Source organism: Polypterus senegalus, chromosome 15, assembly GCF_016835505.1.
Source record: "Polypterus senegalus isolate Bchr_013 chromosome 15, ASM1683550v1, whole genome shotgun sequence".
NCBI lineage: Eukaryota > Metazoa > Chordata > Cladistia > Polypteriformes > Polypteridae > Polypterus > Polypterus senegalus.
The window spans coordinates 12,289,098-12,315,197 of record NC_053168.1 but is presented as its reverse complement, the minus strand read 5'-3'; the positions used below and the strand labels follow the sequence as shown (position 1 = coordinate 12,315,197).

The window sequence follows — 26,100 nt, the reverse complement described above, 5'->3', positions numbered from 1 at the left end:
AATTCAGCACTGTTATGCAAATGTAGTTATCTGTAAGAAGAACTCTCTGTCTTTGCTCTGTGACCCTTTGCTGACTCCTCTGTCCAGGGCACCATCCCTTAGTAGACTGCTTCCAAAGGATGCTCCACCTTCAGCATTTTCAGCTGAGAAAATAAAAGACGTAATGGACAAGCTTCCTCCTGCCTGGATCCTGACTCAAAGAGGTCCTAGATTTGTTTCTTTGATATATTTCCAATTTATTTCTTCCACAAATTTTCTCAAAAGAGTGTTTTATCTATTTCGATCCATAACAGGCCCCATAAGTAACTATTAACATTCTGGTCCATATTGACGTGATAGCATCACACAGTTGCTGCAGATTTGTCGGCTGCATGTTCGTGATGCGAATCTCCTGTTGCAGCACATCCCAAAGGTGATCTGTTGGATCGAGATCTGGTGACTGTGGAGGCCACTTGAGGCCAGTGAACTCCTTGTCATTTTTGAGATGATCTTAGCTTTCTGACGTGGCACGTTATCCTGCTGGAAGGAATCGTCAGAAGATGGCGGTCATAAAGGGATGGACATGGTCAGCAACAATACTCAGGTAGGCTGTGGCATTTAAATGATGCTCAGTTGGTACTAAGAGGCCCAAAGTTTGCCAGGAAAATCTCCCCCATACCATTACACCCCAATCAGCATCAGTCTGAACTGTTGATACAAGGCAGGATGGATCCCTGCTTTCATGTTGTTGATGCCAAATTCTGAGCTGGAATGTCGCAGCAGAAATCGAGGCTCTAGCAGGTTTACAGCTCTGCCATACTCCTTCTATCTCTTCACGATTGATTTAACTGGTGTAAAAAAAAAATGGGCAGCAGACAGAAAAAGGTTTGGGGATGGCCACCCCGTTTACTGAAAAATCAGCAAAGTAAAGAAAACACTTTTTTATAAACCCAACTAACTAACTAACAGGATGGGTCTGAGCTATAAATACGGTGCATTAGAGGAAGGGGTGGAGTCAGGGAGGCCGGAACAGGAACTGATGTCACAGGTAGGTGGGATTTGAGTATCACAAGTGACATCATCAGAAGGTGCCGGAAGTGATGTCATCAGGGGGTGGACCGGTGGTGATATCACTGAGTGGCACACAAGATAAGAAGAGAAAGGATCAGATGACAGCGCCAACCCCTGGTCTGGCTGAGCAATAACACTATTTGAGCCTGTAAACCGTCTCCTGTACACAAATGTCTGACACTGGATGCTCAATCACATGGATGTTTTCTTCTCTCCATCTCTTTGACTTGTGCTTTTCATGGAGTTTCTTGTGTTCTTTTGTCTTCATTGTGTAGGTTAGTCCACCATATTGACTCACAGGTTGGTCCTTTCACCTTCAGGTGAATTTACAGGACAATCAAGTGAAACCCCAAACAGGTGACCTCCATTGAATTCATTCTCATGGGATCAATTATTTTGTGTTTTATATTTGTAATTCATGTAGACCACTTTGCAGAGTTGGCACTTTGACATTAAAAAGTCTTCATCTCTTGACCTGTGTTAAAAAGTCAAATTATATTCATTGTGATTCAACATCGGTGCCAGGCTGTGTCACTTAGCTAATGGTTTACAGTATAATTTCCCACATTTCTTTATTTATAGCCTGAGAATTACTTTGTAAGTAGGTAAAGGAAGGCATTTATCTGTAGAAATGGGAACAGCAGGGTTTCTTGTGTTTCATTGCAAGCGGCTCCTTTGTGGCATTAGGAAGTGCTTTGGATCTACAAACACACGCATGCCTCTGGGTAAAATGGGACAGACACCCCGGCAGTAATCTGCCCTTATGGAGGAGAGAGTGTGAATGGCTGTTAGCACACATGGAGTAACGTCCTACGTAGTAGATAAGACTCAGGAGAGATAATCCTCCCACAACTCTAATTGTAACTGTAGGGTGACAGGACATTCTATCGGTGTTTCATGGCGGACATTGTGGGCATTACGTGACTGACCTCATAGGTACTGCAGGCTGCAAATAGATCCATCTCAACATATGTAGTAATAAAATGCATTACTATAAAAGTTTATTGATGCGCTGTCCGCTGAAATGACAAATGTAGTGCATTTTCTTACCACAAATAGTTGTTATGCAGTATCCATTGAAATTACAAAGACATAGCAACCAGGCGGCACACAGATAGTCAGACACTTTTTCGTTTATTAAGATGGACAGCTCATATGTCTCTGTTGTACACCATTTGGTATGGGATTCATTAAAGAAGCATTAATGTTTGTAATGCACCATCTGTTGGAATGACAAGTGCAATGCATTTCATTTTGACACGTGTTCGTGATGCACCATCTGTTAGAATGACAAATGCAATGTACAAATCTCTGTTTTATGCTGTTTGGTATGGGATTTTTAAAACACTGTTAATGTTTATGATGCACCATCTATTGGAATGGCAAATGCAGTGCATTTTATTACAACACGTGTTTGTGAGGCACCATCTGTTTGAATGTCAAATACAATGCAATAAATCTCTGTTTTATGCCATTTGGTATGGGATTTGGAAAGGCAGTGTTCATGTTTGTGATTTGCCATCTGTTGGAATGACAAATGCAATTCATTTTGTTGCTATAAATGTTTACGATGCGCCATCTGTTGGAATGACAGAAACTTAACTCGTTGAACACACATACACCGATATTTTTCATTTCATTAATATGAACAGCTCCTATGTCTCTGTTATATGTCATTTGGTATGGGATTTATTAAAGAAGTGTTAATTTCACTTTTATTTATTTGGCGGACATGTCAAAGTTGACATAAAATATTTATGATACAATTGGTTACATTTCTTTTGGTTTTCCAGTTGGAGCACTGACAGGTCAAGTGACTTGCTCATGGTCACACAGTTTCAGTAGCAGGATTTGCACCCACACCATCAGGGTCTAAAGTCCAAAGCCTTAACCAGTACTCCACACTGCTTGCCATTGTTTGCACCACAATGCACCATTTGTTGGAATGGCAAATGCAGTGCATTTTATTATGAGACATGTTTGTGATGCGCCATCTGTTGGAATGACAAATGCAATATTTTATATCTCGGTTATATGCAATTTGGCTTGGGCTTCATAAAAGCATTGTTAATGTTTGTAATGCACCATCTGTTGGAATGAACAATGCAATTCATTTTGTTACTACAAATGTTTTTGATGTCCCATCTGTTGGAATAACAGAGACATAGCAACTGGATAAAAACACAGACAGACACCCAGACACTTTCCCTTTTACTTTGTATTAAGATGGATAGCTACTGGAAGGTGCAAATAGTCCTTTATTGTTCATTTTTGCATGTCATTGCTAATTTGACTGTATTTGAAAGTAGTGCAGGGCACTGGTTTTTGATAACTGTTGTGTTGGCTCTTGATGCAACAAGGTATAGCTAACTTTTGGCACCTTATTTCTCGTCTGTGTCCGTCCCTCACTATTGGTTTCCTATCAGTCAAGAACTACAAGATGTCCAGGGCTTAATCTGGGCAGGTGTTCAAATGCAGGGGGCATCAACTGTACTTCTGTCGGCTGGCTTTGCATGCCCCTATGGCCGATCAGGTCAGCTCGGAGTATTGCTCACCAGATATAAAGGAGAATTCTAATGATGATAAAGATTTTTTTTTTTAATGTATACAATAATTTTCAAGAGACTTCACATTTTAAGCAGACGAAACTGTCAAAGGGCCTGACTGTAAACCTTTTCGGCTAATGTAACCCAAGCACAATTTCCTTGAGCAATTTCGACCTGACGCTTTTCAGCGCAGCACCTCTCTTGCAATAATTCATGTTGCCTTAGGGGGTCTGCGTGTTAAAAAATACAAGTCGTTAGATCCGTGAGGCACACATGGCAGCTCACCCTCGCTACACGCCTCGCACGAATGGGAATATAAGACAAGCAATCAAAGAGTTTAAAATACCGAGAAAGATCCGAAGCCACGCCCCTCAACCCCAAGGCACACCACGCTTCCGACAATTGGCAGATAGAAGAGAGAAAAATGGGAAATCGTCCACAACTCTTTAGCGCAGAGTATGCCCATGGCACAGGAGAAGCTGGCACCCAGGAGCAGAACTGTAGATTTAACCCGAGTTTCCTGCTCCGTCTATTCTCACTCACTGCCTTTCAACAGCTGTTCATAACTGGGTCTGGCTGTGACGAATGCCGGCCAGATGTATAAAGAAACGCACCTCACTAAAATAAAACGGCAAGCGCGGATCACGAGCGTGCGGCTTGTGAAAAGAAATTAATTAAAGCTCCAGCACTACATTTAATTGGCACTCTGGAGACGGCAGTCACATATGCTGTCTTTCTCCCAAAAGGAATGACGCCCTTTTTTTTTTTTTTTTTGGATAAATCCTTTGGGCATGGAATTAATAGTATCAGGTGCTCACATTAATTAGCGAGGAGGGAAACGTTTGGCTCTGCCATGCTTCAGAGTAATAAAAGCACAATTTAAATGCATTGTTTCTACAAAGTCTTTGTTTTTAGATGAACTTTGAAAAAGACGGTCCAGTATCCAGTCGCCAAGAATAATGAATTCAGGAGAACTTGAGTAAATAATTACCTAATACCCACTGTGGAGTATCAAGATGGACTCCAGGGAGAAGAGAAGAGAAGAGAAGAGAAGAGGGGCATCCTCCTAAGTTGTCTTTCCTTGGCCTCCATGCCTGCTCCATGTAATGTGTACGGTAGGCCCATGAACAGAGATGTTCACCCCTTCCATTCATTCCTTCGCGCCTTCCACTTTTAGTTTTACTTCATTGTGCCTTTCGAGTCTACTCTGTTGGGTATTCACTTCTAGGAAGAGGTGCAAAAGTATTAAATCATTTCTATTAATACACATTTTGTCCAACTGTGGACTGTTGAGTATTTAAACTCTTTGAAATTACTCTGGAACTCTTTCCAGCTTTGTGTAAATCAGCAATTCTTGCTCATAATCTTTTGAGCAGGAACGTGCGGTCAGGAGAGGCTCTTCCTCATCTGTCATCATAAAAAGTAAAAAAAAAAAAAATCTTCTTCTTCTTCTTTCTGTCAGGGTTTGCCGCAGTGGATCATCTTGTTGCATATCTTCCTGTCTTCTGCATCTTGCTCTGTCACACCCATTACCTTGCAGACCTTGCATGCTACTGGCATGTGCCTGCTGCTGTCTCTCTGTATATAATGTTTGCAGACACGTTTATTACACACCCTAACTTTCCACAGTCTGGCTAATATCTTTAATGAATGTGTGAGACATATTTAGTCTTGCTGGTCGGACATTAAACTGCAGTGAAAAGGCCCAATGTGAGTGAGGCATGCAGTACCGTGCTGCCCTGAAGGGGGCGCATGTGAGCTCAACTGGTGCTCGTTGCTTCTGTTCTTCCACGCCACGGGTGTCAAACTCCAAGCCTGGAGGGTCGCAGTGGCTGCAGGTTTTCATTCTAACCCTTTTCCTAATCAGTGACCAGTTTTAACTGCTAATTCACTTTTTTTCCCTTCAATTGAATAGCCTTGTTAGAAGGATTCAGTCTTCTGAATTGATTCGTTTCCTCATTAAATGACAGCCAAACAGAAATAAGGCATGAAACGAGCCAACAGATGACCAGCTAAACTGGGGCTTCAAAGTCCAACCAGTTCCTTAATGAGAAGCTGATTCTTGCTGTTAATTAAACCCATTATTTAATTCCATGGCTTGTTGCTTCTCTCGTTCTGCCACAGCAGACATTTCTAAATCTGTTGATTTTCTGTTATTAATAAAAACACTGTCAAAGATGTTTTGGTGAGTTGACAGATCAGCCATACTAAGACCTTCTTTATTTTCAGATATTGTGTGATGTGGTGGCTTGTTTTGTGTCTCATTATTGTTTGGCTGCTAATGAAGGAAAAAGAAATAACTAAGGGGCCTGAGTCAAGTTAATTAAAAGAAGTCAGTAGCAGCAAAACTGGTCACTAATTAAGAAGATGGTTAGAATGAAAACCTGCAGCCACTGTGGCCCTCCAGGACTGGAGTTCGACACCCCTGCTCTACGCAGAGGCGTTAATAAGTTAGCGAGATCAGAAAGTCAAGTGCACTTCCACAGTCTGTTTATTTTTATTTTTTGATCTGACTGATTGCCAAAATGGAAGATTAAAATTTTTAAAACTAAAGGAAAATAAGGAGGACTTGAACAAGAAAGTGATGGAGATTTTCGTGGAGAAGGGTAGTGCATGGACTTTTACAATTACAAATAAAGGTAAGACCATAAACGGTTTTCAATTTTATACAAAATGGGATCAGACTAAGAAAAAAAAACTATCCAATATTTTAAAAATTAAATTTTGAACTTAAATAAAATATTCTTTTGTTTTTCTTGTTATCCTTCTGTTGAACAGTCTGAATTAAAATTGATTAAAGCATCCAAATTGAAAGTTTTTAAAAACAACCAAATATTTCAACTAAAGTCAAAATTGAAATCTTTTCAATTTGTATTGAATGAGTGTGAATTGTGGAATTGCAACTGCAAATTTAGAACACATGGAGGGTGAGCAGCACACGCGCTCTCTCTGCTCTCGCCGTAATAAACGTAACGTTCTTTCTTAGCCAAATATAAACCTCACCTGGCTATGTGTGTGTAAAGAATGCCGACGAGATATGAAACATAAGCAGTAGTCAGTGTGCATGCTGGCTGCCATTTGAATGGTGAATCAGCTAATCTTTTGGGTTCATATATTTGTAAATCTGACTCTGAAGGAGTCACCAGCCATGAACCTCACCGCACGTCACAGCTTTCAGATCTGATTTTAGTGAGACATGGTTGACACCCGAAGATGCTTCTAAACAGCAAGCTCAAAATGTCTGAGTCTTTTTTATTGGCCAAATAATCTCCAAAACCACACCTCCAATCTCGTTTCATTGGTTGGACTCTGCGAAACTCCTGACTCTGATTAGCTTTTCTTCAAATCATCAGCTTATATTTTACACTTTTGTTTTTCAACCTACACTGTGAATTTTGTTTCAATCTTCTTTTTTGCTCTTCATCTTTTCCCACTTCTATGTGGGGTCAATGTGCCTGATCAACCTTCTCCAAACAGCTTGGTCCTGCACCTCCGCACCTGTCAAGTCCTTTTCCTTCAGATATTCTTATTCTTTATTCATCCACCTCCGCTTTGGCGTCCATCACTTTCTCTTTGCCTGGACTTCCACTCCCATCATTCTTTTACCCACATCTTCATTGTCTCTCCTCATCACATGCCCATACCACTTCATCCTCCTGTCGTCTACTTTTAGATATCTCTCCCACTTTTGTTGGACCTCCAGTCATCTCATTTCTTATAACTCCACACATCCATCTCAACCTTCTCATGTCTGCCACAACCAACATCTTCTCCTGCTGTGCTCTCTTTACTGCCAGTGCATTCGCTCCAGACACCATTGCTGGTCTTACCACCATCTTAAAAACCTGACTTTACACCTTCTTTGCTCACATAAAACTCCTGGCACCTTCTTCTAATTGTTACAATACAATACAATTTATTTTTGTATAGGCCAAAATCACACAAGAAGTGCCGCAATGGGCTTTAACAGGCCCTGCCTCTTGACAGCCCCCCAGCCTTGACTCTCTAAGAAGATAAGAAAAAACTCCCTAAAAAAACCTTGTAGGGGAAACAGAAATGGAAGAAACCTTAGGAAAGGCAATTCAGTGAGGGACCACTTGTTCGGTATGTTGGACGTGCAGTGGGTGTCAAAAAAACTGGGTCAATACAACACAATGCATGGAACAGAACACAAGTCATCCTCAATACCATACGATAGGACAATAGAAATATTAAAGAGCAAAATGCAAGAGTAGATGATATCAGATTTGTTCAGAGTCCTGGAGACCTCGGCCATCAAGCTGCCTCTCCCTATTGACCATTTCACAGCTGAGTCAGTACTGGACTGGCCAATCAGATGAAAAGACCCTTCAACTCAAAGATTCCACGGCTCCTCCATCAGAGGTGCCATCCACACTAAGTTTCCATTTTGGGCTACCACTGATCCTAGATACTTAAATGTCTCCACTCTTTTCAGTAGCACACCCTGCAGGCTAACTTCTGAATTCTGATCATCATTAACCCTCGTCTCTTCTTCTTCTTCTCCTTCCTATTTATCTTCAGCCCCCTTTGTTCCAACGCCCTCCTCCATTCTTCCCACTTCTTCTCCTCTTCTACTTTTACAGTGCAACACAACACAATGTCATCAATAAAATGCCTGCACCCGAGGGATTGCTCTTTCATCCCACAACTCAACACGTCCATAACCACATCACAGAGGTTAGATAGATAGATACTGTATGAAGGGTACTATATAATAAATAGATATGAAAGGCACTATATTATAGATAGATAGATAGATAGATAGATAGATAGATAGATAGATAGATAGATAGATAGATAGATAGATAGATAGATAGATGATAGATAGATAGATAGATAGATAGATAGATAGATATGAAAGGCACTACATTATAGATAGATAGATATAAAAGGCACTATATAATAGATAGATAGATAGATAGATAGATAAGGCACTATATAATAGATAGATAGGTATGAAAGGCACTATATAATAGATAGATAGATGGATAGATAGATATGAAAGGCACTATATAACAGATAGATAGCTGGATAGATAGGAAAGGCACTGTATAATAGATAGATAGATGGATAGATATGAAAGGCACTCTATAATAGATAGATAGATAGATGGATAGATACTTTATTAATCCCTAAGGGGAAATTCACAAGGACTTTAGTGAGAAGTCCCCTGGTGCAGACCTCCTCCAACTGGGATCTTCTCCGCTACCCCAACACTGCTCTATTAACCCGAGTCCACACTCCCTCATACGTATCTTGGATGATCCTCAACCAATTCTGTGGTCCTTCTTTTTCTTTCCTGACATCTTGACTTGTGAATGTCTCAATGATGTAGTCAACATTTACAGGAATTTGTGCATTTTAAGTGAAAACAGATTTTCTCAGTTCATGATTATAATTTACATAAAGATCACATCATATGTTAAGACACATTTACACATAAATGTCTGTTCCTAAACTTTTTCTTGCCATTGCTGTCTCTCATGGTGACCTTGACTGAGTTAATTGACCCAACGAGGCCGATGTTGTAAAATACAAAATCAATTGTACTCTACCTGTAAAGTGACTGTGGTCACCGTGAAAGGCACTATATAACACACTGAAAGTATGCAGACGCCCTTCCAAATGATTGAGTTCAGGTGTTTCAGTGTTAACAGGCTCATCAAATCCAACACACAGCCTTGCAATCTCCATTGGCAAACACTGGGGTTGTACTGAAGAGCTCGGTGACTTTAAAGATGGCACGGGCATGGGAATGCCACCTTGGTCACAAGTCGGTATGTGACATTTCTGTGGTGATTTTACTGTGAATGGAAGTATTGAGGAGCAACCACAGCTCAGCTATGAAGAGATGAAGCACACAGCACATAACAATCGCCCATCTCCTGCTGCTTCACCCGCCACAGAGTTCCAAACTGCCTCTGGATGCCACATCAGGACATGAATTGTGTGTCGGAAGCTTCATGAAGTGCTATTCCTTTTTCATCTTTTTAACATTTTACTGAATTAATGAAAAGCAAGTAACATTCCATACAAGTAAGTGAAACTTGACAAAACAAGTTCAGATCATGAGAAAGAGAGCAAGACCAACAGCCATAGGAAAAAAGGGGGAGAAAATCCTTCTCCCCAATTTAAATGCTTATTCTAACATGTTATTTATCAGATCCTGCCAGGTTTTATGAAAATAATAATTTGCACAGATCCTCTAAGTGAGAATTTGATTTTTTTTCCAGCTTCAAATAATATATGAGGGGTCCTCAAACTTGGTCCTGGGACCCTGTCTGGCTGCAGGTTGTCGTTCCAACCATCCATCCATCCATTACCCAACCCGCTATATCCTAACTACAGGGTCACGGGGGTCTGCTGGAGTCAATCCCAGCCAACACAGGGCGCAAGGCAGGCAACAAACCCCAGGCAGGGCGCCAGCCCACTGCAGCATACACACCCACACACCAAGCACACACACCCCAATTCAGGATCGCCAATCCACCTAACCTGCATGTCTTTGGACTGTGGGAGGAAACCCACACAGACACGGGGAGAACATGCAAACCCCATGCAGTGAGGACCCAGGAAGCAAACCCAGGTCTCCTAACTGCGAGGCAGAACCGCTACCCACTGTGCCACCGTGCCGCCCTTTAAAAAGCTATGTATGTTGTAAATAGTTCTCTCTGGAAAATCTGCGTAATTTTTTGTAAATAGTTTAATATGTAATGTGTTTATTGTGTCATTAAAGAAACGAGAGGCACGGTAGATGTTGTTGGGGTCATAGGGGAGAAGCCGCTTACGTGACGCCCTGTTCTTTTTTCCCCGTTTTGTTTTCTTGGAAAGGAAAATAAAAACTTCTGTGTCGACCCTACGTGCCTCAGACTTGGCTGTCGTTTATAAGACACAGAGAAAGTCAAATTGCAATCGGCTACGTGTTCAGTATCGATGACAATACAATAATCTGTCAAAACCGATGCAATTACGTAACAGATTTCGCCGTAATTAATGGATATGCGATTCCAATTAACGCACACACAACACGGCACGGTGGCGCAGTGGCAGCGCTGCTGCCTCGCAGTAAGGAGACCTGTGTTCGTGGGTGTGTGTATGTGCCCTGCGGTGGGCTGGCATCCTGCCCGGGAATTTGTTCCTTCCTTGCGCCCTGTGCTGTCTGGGATTGGCTCAAGCAGACCCCCGTGACCCTGTGTAAGGCTATAGCCGGTTGGGAAATGACTGACTGACTGACTGACAACAATGACGGTGAGATAACAGAGCGTGACATAGGAGCATACAAGTGAGAGACGCAGCCGATTGCCCGCACTTGCCTCTTCCAGTGAGTGGAGTCGGTAAATATGCGCGCTCACTTTATTTGCTTACTCTTGTGAAGGAGCCGCCTTGATGATCGCGGTGACGAAGTATTGTCGTACGCGTGCCGTTCTGTCGCCGATATTTTTTTTTTTCGTAGCCACCGAGCGCTATTCCCGTAAGAGACTGAATAGAAAAATACAGGGTGGTCCAGATCTAATTATGCAGATCCAGATCGTTTGGATGATTTTGATTTATGTGGGGACGATTCCAGTTCGGCGCGAAGACGATTCTTCATGTTGTCAGTTCGCACACATTTCTCGATGGTCCGGGATTTTTCGGGTGATTTTCTATGTAATAAACTTAATAAGTTATAGCGTAATGAAAATTGCATAATTAGATCTGGACCACCCTTTAGAGACCAAAATATAATCGTTTTCAGTATTCAGATAAATCTGCAAAGAACATATATTATATCTAATACTTTTAAAGAAGCTTCCCGTTCATACAAAATGTTTAAAGAAAAATCATTTGAGAAATACTCAAAAACTAACAAGCAAAAAGTAAAATATATACAATTTTTTTTAAGTAAAACGGTTTTATGTAATTTAGTTATAAATGCACTAAAACCGAAACACAAGTTTTTTCTTTAACCACAATTTTCGTTGTTATTTGTGGCTAAATAAAATCGTGGGGCGCACATAAATTAATTAATTCATTCAATCAATTAATAGAATAGCTACTTTCATCATAAAACAAGTATATATATAAAAAACAACAACAACAACATTTTAATTCCGCACCATGCTAAACAAGTTTCAAAATTTGTTTGAATCAATTAACGTATGTGCGTTGTTTGGACATCGTTTAGAAAGGCACACGTGTGTATGAAGCTCCCAGAATTCACACTGCATATTAAAAGAAAAATAAAGCCATGAAGTCCAAGGAGCTCTCTGTGAGTCAAGTCAGTTTTATTTATAGAGCACATTGAAAAACAAGAGAGGTTGACAGAAGTGCTGTACAGCTTCCATAACTACACACACACACACACATATTATATATATATATATATAGGTCTGATCATAATCTAATATTTAGTGGTTACCTACCAGTTAAGACACGTGATTGGTCAGCCACCCAGCAGACATTCGCCATATTGTCTCAGTTGCGAGACGCAGATCTTTGGCATGTTATAGAGTACCTGCCAAATAATACAAAGAGTTCACGATACGTGTTTCACCCTTATTGGGGCTCACCAGGCTTCCTCTTGCAGGGATCGAACCTCGGACAAGATTGTGAGCTGACCTATGCATGTAATACTCCGAACTTCACTATGTCAGTTAAGCAAACCAGCTGCCATGTTGCAACATCCGAGGCTTCACCTTAGGCGCTGACGTCTGAGGTTCGACCCCCACAAGGGGAAGCAAAAGTGTGTACACCTGATGAGCCCCAATAAGGGTGAAACACGTGTCGTGAACTCTTTGTATTATTTGGCAGGTATATATATATATATATATATATATATATATATATATATATATACTAGACATTAAGCCTGTTACAATAACGGGTGCTAGAACAGTAGTGCATAAACATTAGTAGGAACAGTCTATATTAAATGGCAAGGGACCTTGTATGTGGCTGTAATATACGTCACTGTATTGTGTGCCTTTAATTTTCTCTCTCAGTAATACTGGTTTGTATTTCCGTGGAATGCCTGTAATTTTGTCGGACAGTAATACAGTGGAACCTCGTTTCACGACCATAATCCGTTCCAGACCGTATGAACTGTATGTAAATATATATATTTTTTTTAAGTTTTTAAGCACAAATATAGTCAACTATACCATAGAAAGCACAGCGTAATAGTAAACTAAATGTAAAAACATTGAGTAACACTAAGAAAACCTTGAACAACAGAGAAAACTAAGACTGGAAGAATATTCGCTATAGCCTTACGACCCGCTCGCTAAAAACACTTTTTTTAAATGAGTTTTAAGCACAGGGGAAAAAATGAACATTTGAAAAATCTGTAATTTAATAAACAATCAAGAAAAGTAACATTGTAACAATGCACGCGCGTGCCTGTGTGTGTGTGTCTCTCTCTTGCGCGCCTTTGTGTCTGTCTGTCTCTTGCCTGTGTGTGTGTATGTCTGTCGCGCGTGCCTGTTTGTCTCGCGTGTGTGTGACTCGTGTATGTATGTGTATGTGTGTGACTCGCACGCGCCTGTGTGTGTGTGTGTGTATCTGTCTCTCTCTGCACAGGAAGGCCCCGCGCATGCGCACTTCTCCAGAAGACACACACGGACTGTGCGCGCCTGTGTGTGTGTGTGTGTGTGACTCGCGCGCGCCTGTGTGTGTGTGTGATTGTGTGTGTGTGTGTGTGTGTGTGAGAGTGAGTGAGACTCGCGCGCGCCTGTATATGTACATATACACACATACACAAGGTGAGTCAAAATTATGTTAACACTAATGACACTGCTATGTGTATACTTATATACAATTTTTGTGGACAATTTATATGCCACTTATGGTACATGTTTTGAACATGAAGGCAAGCAGGTTGAGACATTCCTGTAAATCATCTTGCACATATGAACTATGTTTTGTGAATAAATTGTTTCTACCATTCAAATGTTAACATAATTTTGACTCACCCTGTATATTGTGGCAAGTGTCTGGGGCTGGTACCCAGCCGGGATGCACAGGAGGACCAGAGGAGGGCTTATGCCTCCTCCAGACAATGAGGGGGTGACCGCCCTGGTGGTTTTGGGGACCACAGGAATGGAACTTAGAAGCTCAACCCTATAGGGGCCCGCGGGCACTGCCAGGGGACGCCCCAATGCCTGTGAAGCCCTGGCCCTCAGCGCTTCCACCACACCCAGAAGTGCTGAGGGGATGAAGACCAGGGACACCCGGAGTGCTCCCGGGTGTGCAGTCGGTACTTCCGCCACACCAGGAAGGGGCAGTGGAAGCTCATCAGGAGGCACCTGGAGCACGTCCGGGTGTGTATAAAATGGGGCGCCTCCCTCCATTCAATGGCTGGAGTCGGGTGGAAGAAGAACAGAGCTCAGGAGGAGAGGAGTGGAGGCGGACCTGAGAGGCAAAGGCATTATTGAGAGGCCTGGACTTTGGGGGAGTATTGGGTTGTGTGCTGCCCTGTAAATAGAATATGTACAATAAATGTGGGTTGGGTGTTCAACCTCTGGTGTCTGCCTTTCTGTGCCCGGGCTGCTTCCCACTATATATATATATATATATATATATATATATATATATATATATATATATATATATATATATATATATATATATATATATATATATATATATATATCTCCACAATCAAACTGTGGTTAGACACAGACCAAAAGAACAATAGAATAAAACCATTTGTAAAGCACTGAGTGTTCTCTGGAGCACAGTGGCCTCAAGAATTGTGGGTTGGTGGAAGTTTGGAACTACTGGCACCCTTCCTAGAGGTGACCATCCCATCAAACTGAATAACCTGGGCAAGAATGGCTTAATTACAGAGGTGAGAAAATACCCAATAAGTCACCTGAACAGAGATTCACAAGTCTTGAGTCGTCCTCCTAACAGGTCCTTCCATGTCAGCAGCACTCCATCAATCGTTTGTTTGTGTTTGAGTGGCTAGATGGAAGTCACTCTTGCCAATTGGTATTTGAAGGGCTCTGAGCTGGAGGAGAAAGATTCTGTGGCTGGATGAGAGAAAAACTGAATTATTATGACGCCATAACTTCTAGCAATATGTCTAGTGAAGACAAGACACTGCTGATCACTTGCCTCATAGATAGATAGATAGATAGATAGAAAAGGCACTATATAATAGATAGACAGATAGAAAAGGCGCTATATAATAGATAGATAAATAGACAGACAGACAAGTTGCTGTGAACACTCAGCAGAGTGAGTGAGTAAAAATAAACAAAATTAAAAAGAAAGAGTTGATGGTCCCAGTCCCAGTGAAGCTCTATACTGGCATATTGCTGTTGGTATAAAGGAGCCCCAGTAACGATTCCTAACATACTTCTGGTGAAGAGTAATCAGGGTCATCTTAACACATGGGCATGCTGGGTAGTTGCCCGGAGGTCCCATGCTAATCTATGTATGCTGTGACTTGCTGTCAATAAATAAATACTACACTATACTAAACTAAAAATAATTGTTATTGTGTCACAAGTGGACATTCGCCTCTGATTTAGTATCATGGCCACCTCTGCCACCTCACATGTCTGTATGTGTACGGATCTCACACACTACATAACGTAAAAGCGTATATGTTAACTTCAGCTCAATTCTCTGCAAAGAAATTTCACAAATATTTGTGTTGAACACTTGATTAATAATAAATAATTCATAGTAATTTCATACTGGGCCATCTCCATCTGAGTATGATTTATATGTTGAAATTTGTGTTTTTCAAGGCTCATGTTATATTGTTCAAACTTTTGTGTTGATTAATCTTTGCTGTACAACACGTTTTTTAATGTTTAAACGCTGACTTTGTTGGAAGTACCAATACAATAAATATATGTTTAATTTTATCAACAATTTACATTTTTATTCCTGTGAGTGGTTGTGTAGATAGGGGCTCCAGTGCACTGCTTTGCCCGGGGGCCTATAATGCTATTAAGACGGCTCTTATAATAATGCCAACCCAAGGATGAAGCAATGGTGGTCAAAGATGTGACCAGTAATCCAATGGTCACGCAGTGAGCGATTCACAAGTCCTCTGGTGAGACTGAAGACCTTGTCAGAAACGCAAGCATCCTAGCAGCACTCGTGAATCATCCGCTGAATGGATGAATTTGGTTTGCTTGTCTCAATGAATTCTGGTTTTCTTGAATTAAAGTCTTCGCAGGTTTTTCTTGCACTCGCGTCCGATACGCACAATTAAGACTCTGGGCATGCGCATGAGCCACACGCTTCCCAAGTTCGGCAAAGCGGATATACCCGCTTCAAGGACTATTCACCAATCAAAGCACAGTACTCGCTAGAAGCCGCCCTCTCAACTTTGACGAGTCAAAGTGACAGTTCTACTTACAGGGCTTAGTGCATATTGAGTGCAATGGCACTGAAATAAATACATGAAGAATTAAATAAACACACGAAGAAATACACAATACAATTACATTTGGGACATATTTATTAATACTCAAATTTCATATAGATACAGAGGACAAAAAGATATGGAAGAAGATGATCTGCTGTGGCATCCCCTAACGGTAGCAGCCGAAAGAAGAAGAAGAAGACTTAATGAATTAATTTTGTCCGAAATAGCCCTTTCTAAGTGAAGAGCGCTCTACAAAAATAAACTGAATTGAAAACCAGGTCAGGTTTGACACGATGACGTTGTAAGTTTTAAGAAAACAAAGCTCTAGCTTGTTGTAAATATTTCATAATAAGTTCAATAACCGAGGGGTGCGACTCACTTTTTTTGCCCCACCGGCTCTTACCGCTCAAACGCCACCGCTGCCCACTTCTTGCCGCGCCGCTCACTGGCCCACGACGACCCCGCACAGACGGGCATGTCGCCACTACCTTTGCCTGCCATCTCTTGGCGTTAATTACACAGTCGTCATTCCGTTTGTCCGTTTCACCTCGGGGTTAGGAGACGGTTAGCTCAGCTAATTTACGTGCTTTGCAATTACACCTCTCAGTGGGTGGTGGCGGGCTACATGTTTATTAATTTATTACTCTGTTTTGCTTCATTCATTCCGGGTGGCGGGGTTGGGATTTGGGTATTACTTCTTGGCTTTGTATAGGCAAGGCAACGGAATGAAGAAGGAGACGCCGAGGTGGAAGTCAATAGCAGCGGTGGTCCCTCAGGAGCTTGTGCCCGGTAATTAAAACTGAAAGAGTGGCGAACTGTATGGTAGACGCGCGCTTGCGCGCGCACGCACAGAAACACGCGCGCACACACACACACACACACACACACACACTCAGAGCCAGTCCTCCAAGTCCGCCGAGCGGCGCACACACGTGTCCGCAGTTTGCCGGTTGTCTCGCTCGCTCGCTCCTGCCGACTGGTATGACTTAAACAGCGCTGGAGAGGACTTTCTACTGCCTGATGCATTAGGGCTGCTAAAACTCCCTCCCTCCCTCTCCCTCTCCGTCTCCGTCTACCCCTCCCTCCCTCTCTCCGTCTTCGTCACTCACTTTATTCCAGTCCAACATGTTTCCTGAACGATGCTACAGCCTACATGCCAAGCTCTTCTCCCAGTACATCGGCTGCGTGCAGCTTCTGTGAATTTCAAAGAGGAGCTACGGACGAGGAGCGGGCACAGCAGTCCCACTCCGATTCCATGTGGCGAGGGGCAATGCGAGGGAGACGCTATCTGCAGAACAGGACTGAGAGCGCGGCCGGGAAACAGAAGTCTACGGACTGGCTCTACGAGTCGTACTACTGCATGAGCCAGCAGCATCCCCTGATTGTGTTCCTGCTTTTGATTGTGATGGGTGCCTGCTTGGCTTTACTGGCGGTGTTCTTTGCGTCTGGACTGGTAAGAACCTTAAAGCTGTCATAAAATCGCAGAAGTGAATTTGTGATGACCGCTGAGGTGTGCCTGCCGGGCTTTGGATCGTGTATGTAGAAGTGTTGAGTCCAGAGTGTCATGAAAGTGGAAGGTCAGCAAACGGAGAGATTAAAAAAAACGGGGTCTGAGGGGGTGAGCTGTACCTACAAATGCGGGACTCCTTAAACAGTTAAATGATAACCTGTTCCTGCTCCAGGTGTGCACACACTGAACAAATACAATGAAGAAAAGCACCACCCGACCCGTGGGTGACATGTCTAATCGTAAAGGGCGGAGGGGTGAACAAGTTCTTGGAACTTTCAGACTGGACACGTTGTATGGTGGTGTCCTCCCTTCCGTCTTTTTCAGGACATTTTTTGCAGGGTCTTCTCAGAGTGCTTGTCATTCATCTTGGGCTTTCTTTTTCCTGTTGTCTTGAGTAGCCTTCTGTTACTTGTTCTTTCTTATTTTATGTTGGTTTTTTTATTATTATTTATTTACTTGACTGACGCTTTTAGCCAAGGTGATTTGCAACATCTGAGATGCAAGTGGATCCATTTCTTTTGTTTTTATCCAGTTATAGCAGAGAGAAGTGAAGTGAGCTCATCATGGTCATATTGTGTCAGTGGCAGGATTGGAACCCACGACTTGGTGGGTTTAAAGTCCAATGTGTTCACCACAATACCACCCTGCCTGTTATGAAGGGCATTCAAATAGTGGAAGACTGATGAGAACACCTGGATGGAAACACTTGTAGTGGGTGATCTTTACAGGGCAACGTCTTCTACCCATCCATCCATTATCCAACCCGCTATATCCTAACTACAGGGTCACGGCGGTCTGCTGGAGTCAATCCCAGCCAACACAGGGCACACGGCAGGAAACAAACCCAGGGCAGGGTGCCAGCCCACCACAGGGCGTGCGCGCACACACACACACACACACACACCCCAAGCACACACTAGGGACCAAGTAGAATCACCAACTGAATGTCTTTGGACTGTGGGAGGAGACCCACGCAGACACGGGGAGAACATGCAAACTCCACGTAGGGAGGACCCACGAAGCGAACCCGGGTCTCCTAACTGCGAGGCAGAAGTGCTACCCACTGCGCCAGCGTGCCGCCCTTTCAGACTTCTTGTATTCATGAAATGACAAACTTCTCCTAATATAAAACAGTTTACAATGTGTACAACATTCTAGAACTACTGGAAAAGTTTATATATAAACATATATTGGTAGCACTTTAGAAAAGAGGCTTTATGGGCCACCTATACTGTATCTTTTAGTCATGTTTTGTTGTGCTGCCCAAGCAGAGCCTTTGATAAATACTGTAGATAACAAGTGGATATATACTCTGTGTGTGTGTGTGTGTATTTATTATGAGTTTCAATCCAGCTTTCTGGCTGCCTGTGTGGACTTTGCATGTGCTCCCCATGTCTTTCGTGTATTTTGACTGTTCTCCTTGTGTCTGATGGTATTTTTCTTCAAGGATTTCTTTTTGCTTTCCTGCCATATCCCTAAGGTGTGTGTGTTAGTGTGTGTGTGACATATGTCACCTGGCGATTCTAAATTGGCACCTGTGTGAGCACGGGCAAGTACAGTTGAGTGGGCCTGTGCAGGAACTGTCCCCCTGTCCAGAGCCAGTTCCTGCCTGATATGCGCTGCTGCTGGGATGAGCTGCTGCACTCTGTCAGCCCTAAACTCGATTAAGCTGGGCTGCTTATACCACGTTGTATGTTGTATTTTTTGCGAGCATAGGGTGACATGACGACCCATTTGTTTGCAGTCAGCATGCTGGTATCAAATCCTGTCGCCCAGTTGTTGCTTGTGTGGAGTCAGCCTGTTCTTCTCGTGTCTCTGTGAAGTTTCCTCTGGGTACTTGGGTTTTTGTTAAAAATTGTACATGATGGGTTATTTGGGAGTTAAATGGCATTTGGATAGGTATGAGTGGACTGGCACCCTCTCCGTGTCCGTTTCCTGTCTTATGCCCAAGTTTAAAGAATTTGTTGTGATGAAGAAGGTCTACAAGTAATGTACTATACAGAAAAACATATATAATATGCATGAACATGTATATAGTGTGTGTGTGTGTGTGCGCGTGTGTGTGTTCAGCTCAGTTTGTTTTTCTATAGCACTCTCCACCGAGCGCAGGCTCCGAGCTAACCCAATGGCTCATTGATAATATATCTCATTCAAATAAACACAGGGCTGGGCAAAAGTAGGTTGACAGTTGTTTGAATGGAAAAATGACGCGCAGGTTAAGATGAGTACAGTAGCTTTATTAACTTTATTAACTCAAAAGAATACACTTGTAATCTTAGGTGCCATCTTTTAAGGGCTCATATTGCCGGTTTTCATTATTTACACATTCTTGTAGTCTCCTTGCTACACTCAAGCACACCTTAATAGCAAGAAGATAATACAAATAAATAATACAATAATAAATAAATAATAATACAAGAATAAACAATGCATTTCACATACTCACCATTTGTAAACCTACTTTTGCCCACCCCTACACTATATACACTGTATCTCTACATACCTATCATTAAAAACTCGGGTCAGTTTTTAGAAGCCCAGCCCTGTAGGGACCCGTGGCCACCGCCAGGCGGCGCCCCAGTGCCAGAATATCACGTGTGGTCCCTGGCCAGGACGCCCAGGAGGACCAGAGGAGGGCTTGTGCCTCCTCCAGACCGCAAGGGGGCAATTGCCCTGGTTGTATTGGGGGCCACGGGTAGAGGGCTTGGAAGCCCAACCCTGTAGGGGCCCATGGCCACCGCCAGGCGGCGCACAGGTGCCTGAGGAATCCTGGAGCCCAGCACTTCCACCACACCTGGAAGTGCTGGGGGGAAGAGAACAGGGGAAACCCGGACGGTTTCCGGGTGCGCAGCCGGCACTTCCGCCACACTGGGATGTGGCCATGACTGATTGCCGGGAAGCAGCTGGAGCCCATCCGGGTTCCCATATAAGGGGCCGTCTCCCTCCAGTCAGCAGTGGATGTCGGGTGGAAGAGGACAGAGCTGGAGTGAGGACGGGAGGCGGCCAAAAGAAAGGCATAAGGACTGTGGGGCCTGGACAATTGGGGGAACGGTGCTGGAGGCACTGGGAAGTGCACTGAGTTAAAATATTGTAATAATATTGTAAATAAAAGAGTTTGTGGGTGAACTTACGATGTCCATCTGCCTGTGTCCGGGTCCCAGTTCACAGTGGCGTAGTCGGCAGGATGCTCCGCCTGGTACAAGGCGGGGACCTGCATTCAACAAAATGTCTGTGGACGACCCGGCGCAGCAGCGGACCCCACACACTCGCCACGGGAGCGGCTTGTACACAACCCCGCGGGAGCGGTTAGCCCCGGCCAGGGACCACAATATATATAACAGCGCTGACGTGCACAAAACTGAGTCCAAAACAGAACTGAGGAAATAGGGGGAAAGGTGGAGGCTTTTAAAGGGGAAGACAGGAAGTGAAGTCAGATGGGTTGGGCTTATAAGGGTCTTCAGCCATAGGCTCGAGCCCGGACGTGGCATCAAAGGGGCCGGAGCCGACAAGGTCTTCTTCCATAGGATCGGACCCGGAAGTGACGTCAACATGGCCAGGTGGAATCTCCCATGGATGGTCTGCAGGGAAGCATGAAAAAGAGTCAGTGCACTCTGCCACATCCCGGTCTGACTCAGAACTGCACTTACTCAAGCCCTTTAGCTGCCTCCCATGTGTACGTGTGTGACAGTATATATATTTATATAATATATATACTAGCTGTCCCCCGCGGCTCCGCCCTTGTAATAGTGAAACAGCACAGTGAGGAGGGCCTGCCCAGCTGCTCACTCCTGACGTCACGCTTCCCTCTCCCCTCGGCCCGCCGCCTCTGTCTCAGATTAGCGGGAATATATCACTCCTGCAAGTGAACTATGATTCTTAGCGCGATGAGAGAAGTCACAAAATCAACTGCAATGTTCTAGCAAATTCTAGAAAAAAACTTGATCTAAACCCATTAAGTGGTTCTCTTGTTCGCTGGCTAAGAGAAGGTAAGGTACATGACCCGAGGCTGGCCTTCAGTGACGATGTTACTAACCCCCCCCACCCCACCCCGGGCCACTGTGTGTCTCTTGGATTTGTGCAAATAAATCGGTACCACAAGCGAACTATGATACATCACGCGATGAGAGAAGTCACAAAATCAACCGGAATGTTCAAGCAAATTAAAGAAAAAAATCCGATCTAAATCCATTAAGTAGTTCTCTTGTGAAAAGCAGACAGATAGACATTGGATTATATATTATTCTATATATATAGATATAGATAGAGATATATATATATATATATATATATATATATACAGTATAGATAGTTATAGGGTGGTGCAGTGGTAGCGCTGCTGCCTCGCAGTTAGGAGACCCGGGTTCTCTTCCTGGGTCCTCCCTGCGTGGAGTTTGCATGTTCTCTGTCGGAAGGATTGGTGGCGCCAGTGTTCGGCAGCCTCGCCTCTGTCAGTGCGCCCCAGGGCAGCTGTGGCTACAAAGTAGCTTATCATCACCAGCGTGTGAATGTGTGTGTGAATGGGTGAATGACTGTTGTGTTGTGAAGCGCCTAGGGGGGTTCTTGAACTCTGCTATATCAAATACAGGCCATTTCTCCCCGTGTCTGTGTGGGTTTCCTCCCACAGTCCAAAGACATGCAGGTTAGGTGGATTGGCGATTCTAAATTGGCCCTAGTGTGTGCTTGGTGTGTGGGTGTGTTTGTGTGTGTCCTGCGGTGGGTTGGCACCCTGCACAGGATTGGTTCCTGTCTTGTGCCCTGTGTTGGCTGGGATTGACCCCCATGATCCTGTGTTCGGATTCAGCGGGTTGGAAAATGAATGGATAGATCGCTAGTTATATAATTCAAAATTCCATTTTTTTTATTTTTCTTTAGACAGGTAAGATAGTTGTCCACCTTAATCATGGTGCCACATGCTGAATTAGCACATTCAAGTAAGAGTTTCACTATACTGCATATGTAATCCACCTTACTAAAAGGACAAGTGTTTGTGCATCTGTCATGTGTCCATTCTGGTTGCTATATCTTTGGTATCCAACAGATGGTACATCACAAACGTTTGTAGTAATACAATGCATTGTGTATATCATTCCAACAGATGGCGCATCACAAATATTAGTATTGCTTTTATGAATCCCATACCAGATGGCGTACAACAGACACACTGCACTGCAAATGTTAGTGCTGAATCCATCCAACAGAGAGTAACTGCCAGATGGACAGAAATCAGCTTATTCACCTTAATAAGTGGACAAGCGTCAGTGTGTGTGTGTGGGTATCTGTCTGGGACTATGTCTTTGTTATTTTCCATTTGGTATGGGATTTGTAAAGACTGTGCTAATATTTGTGATGCACTATCTGTTGCAATGAGAACCACAATTAATTTTGTTCCTACATACAATATAAAATAAATTCCAATAGATGGTGCACTATACGTATTAACTCTGAAGCCTATAGTGATTATGTAGATTTCAACCTGTCATAGATGGGTAGCACAGCTAGTGACTCTTTAATGTATTACCTAGCATAATCAAACCAAATTCAATCTAGTCCTGCCATGTTTATATACATTCAGTACAATACATGTACAGTATATGCAGTATACTCATGAGTGTGTGTATATTTTTATATGTGTATAGACTATATATTGTAGAAACCAAAAAAGATGATCAAAACAAATAGTTGGGGTACTAAGATGGCAACCCCATTTAATGATGGTGATAATAAAGGCCTAGAAGAAAAATGGTGCAAAATATGCAAGGAGCCACTATATAGATATATATACATAGATAGATAGATATACAGTATATATATATATATATTGTTATATAGTTTTGAATGTAATTACTCCGATCTCCAGGCTGTCAAATAAATGAACGACATGCCATGGCGCAGCGTAAAGGGGCTTTGTCTCTAACGCCCGTGTCCGAGGTTCGACCCCCGTGGAGTGTGTACCCCTGATGAGCCCAAGTAAACTGTGTAACATTCTACGATCTGCTTCTCGCAACTGAGAGGGCCCGTGGCAGATGTTTGCCAACTTGCAGACCAACCACATGTGTTAGCTGGTAGGTAACCACCCATACAATCAGATCGTGTTTCAGACTACGAATGTTATGAAAATATAATATATATATATGTGTATATACATATGTGTGTATATATATATATGTGTATATACATATATATGTGTGTGTGTATATTTATAATATATATATATGTGTACACTAGGGGGCTTCGCCCCTTGCTCACTTTACTCGCCAAACCCCCTGCCTGCGCTACGTGCCAGCAAATTCACATCTCTGCTACTCGTAAACAACAAAACGTTTCATTGGGAAGAAACACTGCTTTTCCCTGATGGCAGCACGAAGTAGACTTAAAGTTTAAATTCGAACGATATATTCAATCTCTTTTTGCTGTTTTGTTGTTGTTGTTCACTTTGTCTGTTTGTTTGCACTAATGTGATCTTTACTATCATTTTTTTGAGACTTTCTTATTTTCATACTTCCATTATCTCTAACCTGCTCTGCATGTTTATTGCACCAACACTTTTGAATTCTTTACAACGTTCTACTTTGTCATCTACTCTTTGTCTTTTATTTCCAGCCCCGGGCCTGGTTAAATCTCTTGGCACAAAGTCTCGTCTAGCTGGACGTGAAAGTGTCTTTCTGAGAAAATCACGTCTCATCGCAAGCTTTGGGACTTCTGTGTGCCCTGGTGTCTGCCTGTGATCCGGGCTGGAATGTTCACAATATCTATTGTGTGGGTTTATATATATATATATATATATATATATATATATATATATATATATATATATATATATATGAGGTGTCTCTTTAATCTGTGATCACAAGAAAAAATACAAAATAAATGGCATCACTTAGTTATTGGCTAAATCTTGTGCCAGCCTCTCTGTAACTGCAGTTTCTATAAGAGAACTGATTCACAGTCCTTCCTCTTTGTTTGAAGTGGGGTCTCCAGCTCTGGTCCTGGTGTGCTGCAGCGACTGCAGGTTTTTAAGTCAAACCCTTTTCTAAATTAGTGACCACTTTTAGCTGCTAATTAACTCTTTTCCCCTTCATTTTAATTGCCTTTTTTATGATTCAGTGCCTCATTTTTCCTTACTTGGCACCCAAACAGAACTGCGATGTGAAGTGAGTGAGCCCACAGATGACCAGCTAAGCCAGGACCTCAAACTCCAACCGGTTTCACTTTAACCAGTTTCTTGATGGGAAGCCGATTCTCATTGTTAATTAAGACAGTTTTATTTAATTCCATGGCTTGTTGCTGCTCTCATTCAGCCAAAGCAGACATTTCCAGAACTGCTGAGACCACCGTCAAAATGTTTTATGATCCTGAGCAGATCAGCATTACAAAGACCTTCACCTGTCTTGACTTTCAGATATTGTGTGATGGACGCCGGTCAGCTGGTGATGTGTTGGCTCTTTTTGTATCTCGTTATTGTTTGGTTGCTAATTAAGAAAACAAGAAATAATTAAAGGGGTCTCAGTCTTAAGCAGCAAGTCAATTACAATTAAAGCAATGGAAGTTAATTAGAATCCACTTTTCACTGCTAATTAAGAAAAGGGTTAGAATGAAAACCTTGGGCCACAGTAGTGCTCCATGACCGCATGTCGGAGACCCCCTGGCTTACAGACATCTTAATAAGTCTGTGGAATTTGTATTTTTTTATGCCATCCGGTTGCAGGTGTGTTAGAAAGCCAGTGTCGGTCTGTGAGTGGGCATTGTGATGCATTGGCATTGTTGGGCGGTGCCCGGTCACTCGTGACGTTCTGCCATCTCCCTGTAATGTTCTGTCTCGACTTTCTTTTTTCCCTGGCGTTGTAGTAGCATGGCGGTTGTTAGCTCTGTTGTCTGCCAGCCTTCAGAAGCCTGGGGTTTCCACGCCAGCCTGGCCACCCTCCTTTGTGAAGAATTTGTCCATCCTCCGGGTGGATCTTCTTTTTTTCCTTCTATCGATTGGGTTAAATTAGCCACTGGAAGTGACGGTTGGCTGCTGTGCGCACCTCATGTTGCTGAGATTTGCTCCGATCCTTGGGACGTCTGAACTGGATTCAGTGGTTTTGATGCTGGGTTTGAATTTCTTGTTTATCATGTGAAGATACTTCTTGTACATGCGACCATTTAACATAAAAAAAATTGAAGTTTGTTTTATTTTTTACCCGAGAATTGTAATGCAGTTAGGGTAGTCTGCTATTTTTAGGAAGCCCCTCTTATATTGCAGGCCATTCCAAAGTCTTTTATCCAGAAGCTGATGTGGACACAATGACTTAGCACTGCTGCCTGGGTGATCAGGGTTCAGTTTCAAGGCAGATGGTGGTCACCAGGCAGTTTGCGTGTTCTCGCTGTGTCACAGGGGATCCCCCTCTTGGTTAGTAAAGACCTAAGTGTCTCTGCGTTTGTCCAAGTAGGAGCGAGTTGAAGGATGGTCCCATTTTTTGTCCAAGACTGGTTTATGTTTTGCGTCCATCGCTGTCATCATAGGCTTTATTGTCTAAGAGTTCTTTGTAAAATGAGTGAATGAGTAGGCCTTGTAGGATCATTCAGTGCTGCACGCTCTCCATCTGCACTGAACATCCAACAAAGGA

The 26,100-nt window shown here is 42.9% G+C and overlaps 1 protein-coding gene across 1 annotated transcript in view; it reads left to right on the top strand.

Moving 5' to 3' along the window:
- The first annotated feature begins 16,622 nt into the window (after window positions 1-16,622).
- LOC120515751 (adenylate cyclase type 2-like) overlaps window positions 16,623-26,100 on the top strand; it is a 623,137-nt gene continuing 613,659 nt past the window's right edge. The window contains exon 1 of the mRNA XM_039737035.1: window positions 16,623-17,437. Within this exon, the coding sequence (XP_039592969.1) occupies window positions 17,138-17,437 (300 nt within the window). The 5' untranslated portion in view covers window positions 16,623-17,137. The remainder of the gene's footprint in view (window positions 17,438-26,100) is intronic.